This window comes from Carcharodon carcharias, chromosome 2, assembly GCF_017639515.1.
Source record: "Carcharodon carcharias isolate sCarCar2 chromosome 2, sCarCar2.pri, whole genome shotgun sequence".
In the NCBI taxonomy this organism is placed as follows: domain Eukaryota; kingdom Metazoa; phylum Chordata; class Chondrichthyes; order Lamniformes; family Lamnidae; genus Carcharodon; species Carcharodon carcharias.
In genome coordinates, this window is record NC_054468.1 from 1,304,491 (window position 1) to 1,319,781 (window position 15,291).

General features: G+C 50.5%; 1 protein-coding gene across 7 annotated transcripts in view; it reads left to right on the top strand.

The window, feature by feature from the left end:
- Window positions 1-15,291, top strand: part of masp1 (MBL associated serine protease 1) — a 689,839-nt gene that overhangs the window by 70,935 nt on the left and 603,613 nt on the right. For all 7 annotated transcript variants that reach the window (XR_005945544.1, XM_041208619.1, XM_041208629.1 and 4 more), the window contains exon 3: window positions 27-204. Coding sequence is in view for 6 of the 7 variants with exons in the window: in XM_041208619.1 (XP_041064553.1) it covers window positions 27-204 (178 nt within the window). In the remaining variant the exon portion in view is untranslated. The remainder of the gene's footprint in view (window positions 1-26; window positions 205-15,291) is intronic.

Sequence of the window (15,291 nt, forward strand, 5' to 3'; positions counted from 1 at the left end):
TGGTTAAATCTGTATTTTGATTCTAGGTCTCGTCTGATGATGATTTGCTGGAAACATTCTGTGGTAGAGAGAGTACTGACACTGAGCAAATCCCAGGCCGAGAGTTTGTCCTGACTAACAGCAATACCATGACTGTCACATTCAAGACAGACTTTTCCAACGAGGAGCGTTTCACCGGCTTTGAAGCTCACTATTCTGCCATTGGTAAGTTGCTCTTTAGTCTGTTTATCGGAGCTGAATCCCAAAGCTTGTGCAACTGAATTAAACAGTGGCTGGAACCTTCTGAAACTAAAAACAAAAATACCTGGAAAAACTCAGCAGGTCTGGCAGCATCTGCGGAGAGGAACACAATTGACGTTTCGAGTCCGAATGACCCTTCAGCAGTGTTGGGAGGGGTGGGTTGGGGGGTGGGGTAGTGTTGGGGGGGTGGGGGGCAGTGTTGGAGGGTGTGGGGGGTGGGGGGAGTGTTGGAGGGTGTGGGGGGGTGTTGGGGAGAGTGTTGGGGGTGGGGCTGTGGGAGGATGTTGGAGCAGGTGGGTGTGGAGGGGGTGTGGGGGGAGTGTTGGGGGGGTGGGGGGGAGTGTTGGGGGTGGGGTTTGAGGGGGGTGTTGGGGGCGTGGGGCGTGGATGGGTGTTGGTGGGGTGGGGCGTAGGGGGGAGTGTTGAGGGGTAGAGGGGTGTTGGGGGTGGTGGGGTGTGGGGGGGTGGGGGGGTGTTGGGGAGAGTGTTGGGGGTGGGGCTGTGGGAGGATGTTGGAGCAGGTGGGTGTGGAGGGGGTGTGGGGGGAGTGTTGGGGGGGTGGGGGGGAGTGTTGGGGGTGGGGTTTGAGGGGGGTGTTGGGGGCGTGGGGCGTGGATGGGTGTTGGGGGGGTGGGGCTTAGGGGGGGAGTGTTGAGGGGTAGAGGGGTGTTGGGGGTGGTGGGGTGTGGGGGGGTGGGGGAGTGTTGTGGGGGTGGGGTGGGTTGGGGGGTTGGGGCTGTGGGGGGTTGAGGGGGAGTGTTGGGAGTGGATGGTTGTTGGGGGTGTGGGGGGGTATTGGGGGTGTGGGGGGGGTTTGAGGGGGAGTGGGGTGGGTGTTGGGGGGCGTGGGGGGTGGGGGGGTTTGAGGGGGATGGGGGTGGTGAGGGATGGGTGCTGGGCAGGGGAGGGGGTGCTGGGCGGGTTGAGGGTGGCTTTCAGTTTAGCCTCGTAACCACCTGTAAACACTTAAATGCAGCACCGAGCAGAACACTGGAGCATGCTGGACCTTAAGGTGTATGTATTCCTCCAACAACCTCCATCTGCTCCTCCTCATTCCCCTTCACCCTCACCCCCTCCCAAACCCACCCTCGCCCCGCAGAATTCCTTTGCAGATTCCTCCAAACTGTATCTGGGAGAGGACATCCCAACTGCTCGAACATAAAAAGGTAACGGTGTACATTCAAATAGTCAGTGGAGAACACCGACGCTTCCCCACTGATCTGAAATCCTGGCCCACAGACGGATGCCATTCGGCCCATTATGCCTGTATCGAGCATGAGAGTGACTGCCCTTGACATTAAGGCAGCATTTGACCGAGTGTGGCATCAAGGAGACCGAGCAAAACTGGAGTCAATGGGAATCAGGGGGAAAACTCTCCACTGGTTAGAGTCATACCTACAACAAAGGAAGATAGTTGTGGTTGTTGGAGGATAGTCATCTCAGCTGCAGGACATCACTGCAGGAGTTCCTCAGGGTAGTGTCCTCGGCCCAATCATCTTCAGCTGCTTCATCAATGACCTTAGTTCCATCACAAGGTCAGAAGTGGGGATGTTCGCTGATGATTGCACAATGTTCAACACCGTTCACAACTCCTCAGGTATTGAAGCAGTCGATATCCAAATGCAGCAAGTCCTGGACAATATCCAGGCTTGGGCTGACAACTGGCAAGTAATGTTCACGCCACACAAGTGCCAAGCAATGACTATCCCAACAAGAGAGAATCCAACCATCGCCCCTTGATGTTCAATGGCATTACCATCACTGAATCTCCCACTATCAACATCCTGGGGGTTACCATTGACCAAAAACTGAACTGGACCAGCCATATAAATACTGTGGCTACTGGAGAAGGTCAGAGGCTAGGAATTCTACAGCAAGTAACTCACCTCCTGACTCCCCAAAGCCTGTCCACCATCTAAAAGGCACAAGTCAGGAGTGTGATGGAATACTCCCCACTTGCCTGAATGAGGGCAGCTCCCACATTACTCAAGAAGCTTGTCACTGTCCAGGACAAAGCAACCCACTTGATTGGCACCCCATCCACAAACATTCACTCCCTCCACCACCAACGCACAGTGGCAGCAGTGTGTACCACCTACAAGATGCACTGCAGGAATTCACCAAGGCCCCTTAGACAGCACCTTCCAAACCCAAGGCCACTACAATCTAGAAAGACAAGGGCAGCAGACACATGGGAACACCGCCATCTGGAAGTTCCTCTCCAAGACACTCACCATCCTGACTTGGAAATATATCGCTGTTCCTTCACTGTCACTGGGTCAAAATCCTGGAACTCCCTTCCCAACAGCACTGTGGGTGTACCTACACCATATGGGCTGCAGTGGTTCAAGAAGGCATCTCACCACCACCTTCTCAAGAGCAACTAGGGATGGGCAATAAATGCTAACCTAGCCACCGAAGCCCACATCCCATAAATGAATAAAAAGCAACAGCTATCCATTCTAATCCTACCGAGCAGACATTGCTGCATACTCCTGTAGGTTACAGCACCACAAGTGCACATGCAGATAGGTTTTAACCATGATGAGGGTTTTTGCCTCTACCTTTCAGGGAGCGAATGAGGTTCAGATCCCCAGCACCTTCCGGGTGAAAACATTTCATTTCAACTCCCCAATTAACCCTTCCAGCAATTACTTTAAATCCCTGCCCCCTTGTTATTGGCATCTCCACTAAGGTATATGGGTCTTTCCTATCCAATCTATCTGGGCACCTCATAATTTTATACACCTCAATTAAATCTCCCTTCAGCCTCATCTGTTCCAAAGAAAACAATCCAATCTTTCATCGTAACTAGAAATCTCCAATCCTGAAACCATCCTTGTAAATTTCCTTTGTACCCACTCCAATGCGATCACATCCCCCCTGTAATGTGGTGACCAGAACTGGATGCAGTTCTGTAGCTGCGGTCTAACTAGTGTTTTATACAGCTCCACCATAACCTGCCTGCTCTTATACTTAGCCTCGGCCAATAAAGGAAAGTGTCCCATATTCCTTCTTGACCACTTTATCTTCCTGTCCTGTTACTTTTAAGAATCTGTGGACAATCATCCCAACGTCCACCTGTTTCCCTACACTTCTCAGCACTCTCTATATTGTTGATTCCTCTGCCCTATTTACTCTCCCCAAATATATTACTTCACACTATCCTGGATTGAATTCCATTTGCCACTTGCGTGCCGCCAGGCCAGATCATTGCTATTTTCCTGCAGTCTTCAGCTACTCTTCTCACTATCAACCACATGGCAAAGTCTTGTATCATTGGCAAACTTTATAATCATACCCCTTATATTTAAATATCAATAACTGACATATACCAGAAACATCAAGGGAGCTGATACTGAGCCATGCAGAGCGATACTGAAAACCAGTGTCTCAGTCACAATTCAACCTCAACCAATCAACAATGACCCTTGGCTTCCTGTCACTGAGCAAGTATTAGATTCCATTGGTGGGTTGATTGAGCAGAGATGGGTATTTAACAAAGTCAACAGATGTTAGGAGGATGCAGGTCAGAGAACATGCTGATCACAATACAGGGCTCTAACAGGCGACAGTCACCCAGTCACAGGGAGATATTCATCAGGGAGAAGCAGTGCAGCGAGGAAACCCAATCCTGATTCAGGCCCAACATTACAGGCTGAAATGAGAGGCAAATAGAAGAGTAGCCACAATGAGTAATGCAGATAAATTATTACCTTACCTGCGATATGAAGGGAGCTGGAAAATTTGAGAATTTCCCCGTCCAAACTCAGGATGTTTTAACAAAGAAATTCAGTGCTGCGGTACAGTACTGGAGGGGTCAGGTCTGTCACTGTATAACGATGTGGTACAGTATTAGTGGGGATGGGTTGGTCACTGTATAACATTGGGGTACAGCACTGGTGGGGACAGGTCTATCACTGTATAACGTTGGGGTAAAATACCGGTGGGGACAGGTCTGTCACTGAATAACACTGGGGCATAGTAATGGTGGTGTCAAGTCATTCACTGTATAACACTGGGGGACTGTACTGGTGGGGACAGGTCTGTCACTCTGTAACACAGGGGTACAATACCAGAGGGCACAGGTCTGTCACTGTATAACACTGGGGTACAGTACCAGTTGGGACAGGTCTGTCGCTGTATAACACTGGGGTACAGTACTGGTGGGGATATGTCTGTCACTGTATAACACTGGGGTACAATACCAGTTGGGACAGGTCTGTCACTGTATAACACTGGGGTACAGTACCAGTTGGGACAGGGCTGTTGCTGTATAACACTGGGGTACAGTACTGGTGGGGACAGGTCTGTCACTGTATAACACTGGGGGAGAATACAAGTGGGGACAGGTCTGTCTCTGTATAACGCTGGGGTACAGTACTGGTGGGGACAGGTCTGTCTCTATATAACACTGGGGTACAGTACCAGTGGGGACAGGTCTGTCACTATAAAACACTGGGGTAAAGTATCAGTGGGGATTGGTCTGTCACTGTATAACACTGGGGTACAGTACCAGTGGGGACAGGTCTGTCACTGTATAACACTGGGGTAAAGTACCAGTGGGGACAGGTCTGTCACTGTATAACACTGGGGTACAGTACCAGTGGGGACAGGTCTGTCACTGTATAACACTGGGGTATAGTACTGGTAGAGACAGGTCTGTCACTGTTTAACACTGGGGTACAGTACCAGTGGGGACAGGTCTGTCACTATAAAACACTGGGGTAAAGTATCAGTGGGAATGGGTCTGTCACTGTATAACACTGGGGTACAGTACCAGTGGGGACAGGTCTGTCACTGTATAACAGTGGGGTACAGTACTGGTGGGGACAGGTCTGTCACTGTTTAACACTGGGGTACAGTACCAGTGGGGACAGGTCTGTCACTGTATAACACTGGGGTACAATACCAGTGGGTACGGGTCTGTCACTGTATAACACTGGGGTACCGTACCAGTGGGGACAGGTTTGTCAATATATAACGTTGGGGGACCATACCAGTGGGGACAGGTCTGTCAATGTATAACACTGGGGTACAGTACCAGTGGGGACAGGTATGTCACTGTTTAACACTGGGGTACAGTACCAGTGGGGACAGGTCTGTCACTATAAAAGACTGGGGTAAAGTATCAGTGGGGACGGGTCAGTCACTGTATAACACTGGGGTACAGTACCAGTGGGGACAGGTCTGTCACTGTATAACACTGGGGTACAGTACTGGTGGGGACAGGTCTGTCACTGTTTAACACTGGGGTACAGTACCAGTGGGGACAGGTCTGTCACTGTATAACACTGGGGTACAATACCAGTGGGTACGGGTCTGTCACTGTATAACACTGGGGTACAGTACCAGTGGGGACAGGTCTGTCACTGTATAACACTGGGGTACAGTACCAGTGGGCACAGGTCTCTCACTGTATAACACTGGGGTACAGTACCAGTGGGAAAAGATCTGTCGCTGTATAACACTGGGGTACAGTATCAGTGGGGACAGGTCTGTCACTCTGTTACACTGGGATACCGTATTGGTGGGGACTAGTCTGTCACTGTATAACACTGAGGTACAGTACTGGTGGGGACAGGTCTTGTCACTGTATAAAACTGGTGTACAGTACTGCTGGGGACAGGTTTGTCACTGTATAACACTAGGGTACAGTATTAGTGGGGATGGGTTGGTCACTGTATAACATTGGGGTACAGCACTGGTGGGGACAGGTCTATCACTGTATAACGTTGGGGTAAAATACCGGTGGGGACAGGTCTGTCACTGAATAACACTGGGGCATAGTAATGGTGGTGTCAAGTCATTCACTGTATAACACTGGGGTACTGTACTGGTGGGGACAGGTCTGTCACTCTGTAACACAGGGGTACAATGCCAGAGGGCACAGGTCTGTCACTGTATAACACTGGGGTACAGTACCAGTTGGGACAGGTCTGTCGCTGTATAACACTGGGGTACAGTACTGGTGGGGATATGTCTGTCACTGTATAACACTGGGGTACAATACCAGTTGGGACAGGTCTGTCAATGTATAACACTGGGGTACAGTACTGGTGGGGACAGGTCTGTCACTGTATAACACTGGGGGACAGTACAAGTGGGGACAGGTCTGTCTCTGTATAACGCTGGGGTACAGTACTGGTGGGGACAGGTCTGTCTCTGTATAACACTGGGGTACAGTACCAGTGGGGACAGGTCTGTCACTATAAAACACTGGGGTAAAGTATCAGTGGGGATGGGTCTGTCCCTGTACAACACTGGGGTACAGTACCAGTGGGGACAGGTCTGTCACTGTATAACACTGGGGTAAAGTACCAGTGGGGACAGGTCTGTCACTATAAAACACTGGGGTAAAGTATCAGTGGGGACGGATCTGTCACTGTATAACACTGGGGTACAGTACCAGTGGGGACAGGTCTATCACTGTATAACGTTGGGGTAACATACCGGTGGGGACAGGTCTGTCACTGAATAACACTGGGGCATAGTAATGGTGGTGTCAAGTCATTCACTCTATAACACTGGGGTACTGTACTGGTGGGGACAGGTCTGTCACTCTGTAACACAGGGGTACAATACCAGAGGGCACAGGTCTGTCACTGTATAACCCTGGGGTACAGTACCAGTTGGGACAGGTCTGTCGTTGTATAACACTGGGGAACAGTACTGGTGGGGATATGTCTGTCACTGTATAACACTGGGGTACAATACCAGTTGGGACAGGTCTGTCACTGTATAACACTGGGGTACAGTACCAGTTGGGACAGGGCTGTCGATGTAAAACACTGGGGTACAGTACTGGTGGGGACAGGTCTGTCACTGTATAACACTGGGGGAGAGTACAAGTGGGGACAGGTCTGTCTCTGTATAACGCTGGGGTACAGTACTGGTGGGGACAGGTCTGTCTCTGTATAACACTGGGGTACAATACCAGTGGGGACAGGTCTGTCACTATAAAACACTGGGGTAAAGTATCAGTGGGGATGGGTCTGTCACTGTATAACACTGGGGTACAGTACCAGTGGGGACAGGTCTCTCAATGTATAACACTGGCGTAAAGTACCAGTGGGGACAGGTCTGTCACTATAAAACACTGGGGTAAAGTATCAGTGGGGACGGGTCTGTCACTGTATAACACTGGGGTACAGTACCAGTGGGGACAGGTCTGTCACTGTATAACACTGGGGTGCAGTACTGGTAGAGACAGGTCTGTCACTGTTTAACACTGGGGTACAGTACCAGTGGGGACAGGTCTGTCACTATAAAACACTGGGGTAAAGTATCAGTGGGAATGGGTCTGTCACTGTATAACACTGGGGTACAGTACCGGTGGGGACAGGTCTGTCACTGTATAACACTGGGGTACAATACCAGTGGGTACGGGTCTGTCACTGTATAACACTGGGGTACAGTACCAGTGGGGACAGGTCTGTCACTGTATAACACCGGGGTACAGTACCAGTGGGCACAGGTCTGTCACTGTATAACACTGGGGTACAGTACCAGTGGGAAAAGGCCTGTCGCTGTATAACACTGGGGTACAGTACCAGTGGGGACAGGTCTGTCACTCTATTACACTGGGATACCGTATTGGTGGGGACTAGTCTGTCACTGTATAACACTGGGGTACAGTACTGGTGGGGACAGGTCTTGTCACTGTATAAATCTGGTGTACAGTACTGGTGGGGACAGATCTGTCACTGTATAACACTGGGGTACAGTATTAATGGGGATGGGTTGGTCACTGTATAACACTGGGGTACAGCACTGGTGGGGACAGGTCTATCACTGTATAACGTTGGGGTAAAATACCGGTGGGGACAGGTCTGTCACTGAATAACACTGGGGCATAGTAATGGTGGTGTCAAGTCATTCACTGTATAACACTGGGGTACTGTACTGGTGGGGACAGGTCTGTCACTCTGTAACACAGGGGTACAATACCAGAGGGCACAGGTCTGTCACTGTATAACACTGGGGTACAGTACCAGTTGGGACTGGTCTGTCGCTGTATAACACTGGGGTACAGTACTGGTGGGGATATGTCTGTCACTGTATAACACTGGGTTACAATACCAGTTGGGACAGGTCTGTCACTGTATAACACTGGGGTACAGTACCAGTTGGGACAGGGCTGTCGCTGTAAAACACTGGGGTACAGTACTGGTGGGGACAGGTCTGTCACTGTATAACACTGGGGGAGAGTACAAGTGGGGACAGGTCTGTCTCTGTATAACGCTGGGGTACAGTACTGGTGGGGACAGGTCTGTCTCTGTATAACACTGGGGTACAATACCAGTGGGGACAGGTCTGTCACTATAAAACACTGGGGTAAAGTATCAGTGGGGATGGGTCTGTCACTGTATAACACTGCGGTACAGTACCAGTGGGGACAGGTCTCTCAATGTATAACACTGGGGTAAAGTACCAGTGGGGACAGGTCTGTCACTATAAAACACTGGGGTAAAGTATCAGTGGGGACGGGTCTGTCACTGTATAACACTGGGGTACAGTACCAGTGGGGACAGGTCTGTCACTGTATAACACTGGGGTACAGTACCAGTGGGGACAGGTCTGTCACTATAAAACACTGGGGTAAAGTATCAGTGGGAATGGGTCTGTCACTGTATAACACTGGGGTACAGTACCAGTCGGGACAGGTCTGTCACTGTATAACACTGGGGTACAATACCAGTGGGTACGGGTCTGTCACTGTATAACACTGGGGTACAGTACCAGTGGGGACAGGTCTGTCACTGTATAACACTGGGGTACAGTACCAGTGGGCACAGGTCTGTCACTGTATAACACTGGGGTACAGTACCAGTGGGAAAAGGTCTGTCGCTGTATAACACTGGGGTACAGTACCAGTGGGGACAGGTCTGTCACTCTATTACACAGGGATACCGTATTGGTGGGGACTAGTCTGTCACTGTATAACACTGGGGTACAGTACTGGTGGGGACAGGTTTGTCACTGTATAACACTGGGGTACAGTATTAGTGGGGATGGGTTGGTCACTGTATAACACTGGGGTACAGCACTGGTGGGGACAGGTCTATCACTGTATAACGTTGGGGTAAAATACCGGTGGGGACAGGTCTGTCACTGAATAACACTGGGGCATAGTAATGGTGGTGTCAAGTCATTCACTGTATAACACTGGGGTACTGTACTGGTGGGGACAGGTCTGTCACTCTGTAACACAGGGGTACAATACCAGAGGGCACAGGTCTGTCACTGTATAACACTGGGGTACAGTACCAGTTGGGACAGGTCTGTCGCTGTATAACACTGGGGTACAGTACTGGTGGGGATATGTCTGTCACTGTATAACACTGGGGTACAATACCAGTTGGGACAGGTCTGTCACTGTATAACACTGGGGTACAGTACTGGTGGGGACAGGTCTGTCACGGTATAACACTGGGGGAGAGTACAAGTGGGGACAGGTCTGTCTCTGTATAACGCTGGGGTACAGTACTGGTGGGGACAGGTCTGTCACTGTATAACACTGGGGCACAGTACCAGTGGGGACAGGTCTGTCACTATAAAACACTGGGGTAAAGTATCAGTGGGGATGGGTCTGTCAGTGTATAACACTGGGGTACAGTACCAGTGGGGACAGGTCTGTCACTGTATAACACTGGGATACCGTATTCGTGGGGACAGGGCTGTCGCTGTATAACACTGGGGTACAGTACTGGTGGGGACAGGTCTGTCACAGTATAACACTGGGGGAGAGTACAAGTGGGGACAGGTCTGTCACTATAAAACACTGGGGTACAGTACCAGTGGGGACAGGTCTGTCACTGTATAACACTGGGGTACAGTACTGGTAGAGACAGGTCTGTCACTATAAAACACTGGGGTAAAGTATCAGTGGGGATGGGTCTGTCACTGTATAACACTGGGGTACAGTACCAGTGGGGACAGGTCTGTCACTGTATAACACTGGGGTACAATACCAGTGGGTACGGGTCTGTCACTGTATAACACTGGGGTACCATACAAGTGGGGACAGGTCTGTCAATATATAACGCTGGGGTACCGTACCAGTGGGGACAGATCTGTCAATGTATAACACTGGGGTACAGTAACAGTGGGGACAGGTCTGTCACTGTTTAACACTGGGGTACAGTACCAGTGGGGACCTGTCTGACACTATAAAAGACTGGGGTAAAGTATCAGTGGGGACGGGTCTGTCACTGTATAACACTGGGGTACAGTACCAGTGGGGACAGGTCTGTCACTGTATAACCCTGGGGTACAGTACTGGTGGGGACAGGTCTGTCACTGTTTAACACTGGGGTACAGTACCAGTGGGGACAGGTCTGTCACTGTATAACACTGGGGTACAATACCAGTGGGTACGGGTCTGTCACTGTATAACACTGGGGTACAGTACCAGTGGGGACAGGTCTGTCACTGTATAACACTGGGGTACAGTACCAGTTGGCACAGGTCTGTCACTGTATAACAGTGGGGTACAGTACCAGTGGGAAAAGGTCTGTCGCTGTATAACACTGGGGTACAGTACCAGTGGGGACAGGTCTGTCACTCTATTACACTGGGATACCGTATTGGTGGGGACTAGTCTGTCACTGTATAACACTGGGGTACAGTACTGGTGGGGACAGTTCTTGTCACTGTATAAAACTGGTGTACAGTACTGGTGGGGACAGGTTTGTCACTGTATAACACTGGGGTAGAGAACTGGTGGGGACATGTCTTGTCACTGTAGAACACTGGAAGAGTACTGGTGGGGACAGGTCTGTCACTATAACACTGGGGTACAGGACTGGTGGGGACAGGTCTGTCACTGTATAACACTGGGGCACAGTACTGGTTGGGATAGCTCTGTCTCTGTATAACACTGGTGCACAGTATGAGCAGGGACAGGTTTGTCACAGTATAACACTGGGGTACAGTTCCAGTGGGGACAGGTCTGTCGCTGAATAACACTGGGGTACAGTACTGGTGGGGATAGGTCTGTCACTGTATAACACTTGGGTACAGTATTGAGGAAACAGCTCTGTCACTATATAAGACTGGGACACAGTACTGGTTGGGATAGGTCTGTCTCTGTATAACACAGGTGTACAGTATTAGCAGAGACAGGTTTGTACCTGTATAACACTGGGGCACAGGATCAGTGGGGACAGGTCTGTCACTGTCTAACACTGGGGTACAGTACCAGTGGGGACAGGTCTGTCACTGTATTACACTGTGCTACCGTATTGGTGGGGACAGGGCTGTCGCTGTATAACACTGGGGTACAGTACTGGTGGGGACAGGTCTGTCACAGTATAACACTGGGGGACAGTACAAGTGGGGACAGGTCTGTCTCTGTATAACGCTGGGGTACAGTACTGGTGGGGACAGGTCTGTCTCTGTATAACACTGGGGTACAGTACCAGTGGGGACAGGTCTGTCACTATAAAACACTGGGGTAAAGTATCAGTGGGGACGGGTCTGTCACTGTATAACACTGGGGTACAGTACCAGTGGGGACAGGTCTGTCACTGTATAACACTGGGGTACAGTACTGGTAGAGACAGGTCTGTCACTGTTTAACACTTGGGTACAGTACCAGTGGGGACAGGTCTGTCACTATAAAACTCTGGGGTAAAGTAGCAGTGGGGATGGGTCTGTCACTGTATAACACTGGGGTACAGTACCAGTGGGGACAGGTCTGTCACTGTATAACAGTGGGGTACAGTACTGGTGGGGACAGGTCTGTCACTGTTTAACACTGGGGTACAGTACCAGTGGGGACAGGTCTGTCACTGTATAACACTGGGGTACAATACCAGTGGGTACGGGTCTGTCACTGTATAACACTGGGGTACCGTACCAGTGGGGACAGGTCTGTCAATGTATAACACTGGGGTACAGTACCAGTGGGGACAGGTCTGTCACTGTTTTACACTGGGGTACAGTACCAGTGGGGACAGGTCTGTCACTGTATAACACTGGGGTACAGTACTGGTGGGGACAGGTCTGTCACTGTTTAACACTGGGGTACAGTACCAGTGGGGACAGGTCTGTCACTGTATAAAACTGGGGTACAATACCAGTGGGTACCGGTCTGTCACTGTATAACACTGGGGTACAGTACCAGTGGGGACAGGTCTGTCACTGTATAACACTGGGGTACAGTACCAGTGGGCACAGGTCTGTCACTGTATAACACTGGGATACAGTACCAGTGGGAAAAGGTCTGTCGCTGTATAACACTGGGGTACAGTACCAGTGGGGACAGGTCTGTCACTCTATTACACTGGGATACCGTATTGGTGGGGACTAGTCTGTCACTGTATAACAATGGGGTACAGTACTGGTGGGGACAGGTCTTGTCACTGTATAAAACTGGTGTACAGTACTGGTGGGGACAGGTTTGTCACTGTATAACACTGGGGTAGAGAACTGGTGGGGACATGTCTTGTCACTGTAGAACACTGGGGTAGAGTACTGGTGGGGACAGGTCTGTCACTATAACACTGGGGTACAGGACTGGTGGGGACAGGTCTGTCACTGTATAACACTGGGGCACAGTACTGGTTGGGATAGGTCTGTCTCTGTATAACACTGGTGCACAGTATGAGCAGGGACAGGTTTGTCACAGTATAACACTGGGGTACAGTACCAGTCGGGACAGGTCTGTCACTGTATAACACTGGGGTACAATACCAGTGGGTACGGGTCTGTCACTGTATAACACTGGGGTACAGTACCAGTGGGGACAGGTCTGTCACTGTATAACACTGGGGTACAGTACCAGTGGGCACAGGTCTGTCACTGTATAACACTGGGGTACAGTACCAGTGGGAAAAGGTCTGTCGCTGTATAACACTGGGGTACAGTACCAGTGGGGACAGGTCTGTCACTCTATTACACAGGGATACCGTATTGGTGGGGACTAGTCTGTCACTGTATAACACTGGGGTACAGTACTGGTGGGGACAGGTTTGTCACTGTATAACACTGGGGTACAGTATTAGTGGGGATGGGTTGGTCACTGTATAACACTGGGGTACAGCACTGGTGGGGACAGGTCTATCACTGTATAACGTTGGGGTAAAATACCGGTGGGGACAGGTCTGTCACTGAATAACACTGGGGCATAGTAATGGTGGTGTCAAGTCATTCACTGTATAACACTGGGGTACTGTACTGGTGGGGACAGGTCTGTCACTCTGTAACACAGGGGTACAATACCAGAGGGCACAGGTCTGTCACTGTATAACACTGGGGTACAGTACCAGTTGGGACAGGTCTGTCGCTGTATAACACTGGGGTACAGTACTGGTGGGGATATGTCTGTCACTGTATAACACTGGGGTACAATACCAGTTGGGACAGGTCTGTCACTGTATAACACTGGGGTACAGTACTGGTGGGGACAGGTCTGTCACGGTATAACACTGGGGGAGAGTACAAGTGGGGACAGGTCTGTCTCTGTATAACGCTGGGGTACAGTACTGGTGGGGACAGGTCTGTCACTGTATAACACTGGGGCACAGTACCAGTGGGGACAGGTCTGTCACTATAAAACACTGGGGTAAAGTATCAGTGGGGATGGGTCTGTCAGTGTATAACACTGGGGTACAGTACCAGTGGGGACAGGTCTGTCACTGTATAACACTGGGATACCGTATTCGTGGGGACAGGGCTGTCGCTGTATAACACTGGGGTACAGTACTGGTGGGGACAGGTCTGTCACAGTATAACACTGGGGGAGAGTACAAGTGGGGACAGGTCTGTCACTATAAAACACTGGGGTACAGTACCAGTGGGGACAGGTCTGTCACTGTATAACACTGGGGTACAGTACTGGTAGAGACAGGTCTGTCACTATAAAACACTGGGGTAAAGTATCAGTGGGGATGGGTCTGTCACTGTATAACACTGGGGTACAGTACCAGTGGGGACAGGTCTGTCACTGTATAACACTGGGGTACAATACCAGTGGGTACGGGTCTGTCACTGTATAACACTGGGGTACCATACAAGTGGGGACAGGTCTGTCAATATATAACGCTGGGGTACCGTACCAGTGGGGACAGATCTGTCAATGTATAACACTGGGGTACAGTAACAGTGGGGACAGGTCTGTCACTGTTTAACACTGGGGTACAGTACCAGTGGGGACCTGTCTGACACTATAAAAGACTGGGGTAAAGTATCAGTGGGGACGGGTCTGTCACTGTATAACACTGGGGTACAGTACCAGTGGGGACAGGTCTGTCACTGTATAACCCTGGGGTACAGTACTGGTGGGGACAGGTCTGTCACTGTTTAACACTGGGGTACAGTACCAGTGGGGACAGGTCTGTCACTGTATAACACTGGGGTACAATACCAGTGGGTACGGGTCTGTCACTGTATAACACTGGGGTACAGTACCAGTGGGGACAGGTCTGTCACTGTATAACACTGGGGTACAGTACCAGTTGGCACAGGTCTGTCACTGTATAACAGTGGGGTACAGTACCAGTGGGAAAAGGTCTGTCGCTGTATAACACTGGGGTACAGTACCAGTGGGGACAGGTCTGTCACTCTATTACACTGGGATACCGTATTGGTGGGGACTAGTCTGTCACTGTATAACACTGGGGTACAGTACTGGTGGGGACAGTTCTTGTCACTGTATAAAACTGGTGTACAGTACTGGTGGGGACAGGTTTGTCACTGTATAACACTGGGGTAGAGAACTGGTGGGGACATGTCTTGTCACTGTAGAACACTGGAAGAGTACTGGTGGGGACAGGTCTGTCACTATAACACTGGGGTACAGGACTGGTGGGGACAGGTCTGTCACTGTATAACACTGGGGCACAGTACTGGTTGGGATAGCTCTGTCTCTGTATAACACTGGTGCACAGTATGAGCAGGGACAGGTTTGTCACAGTATAACACTGGGGTACAGTTCCAGTGGGGACAGGTCTGTCGCTGAATAACACTGGGGTACAGTACTGGTGGGGATAGGTCTGTCACTGTATAACACTTGGGTACAGTATTGAGGAAACAGCTCTGTCACTA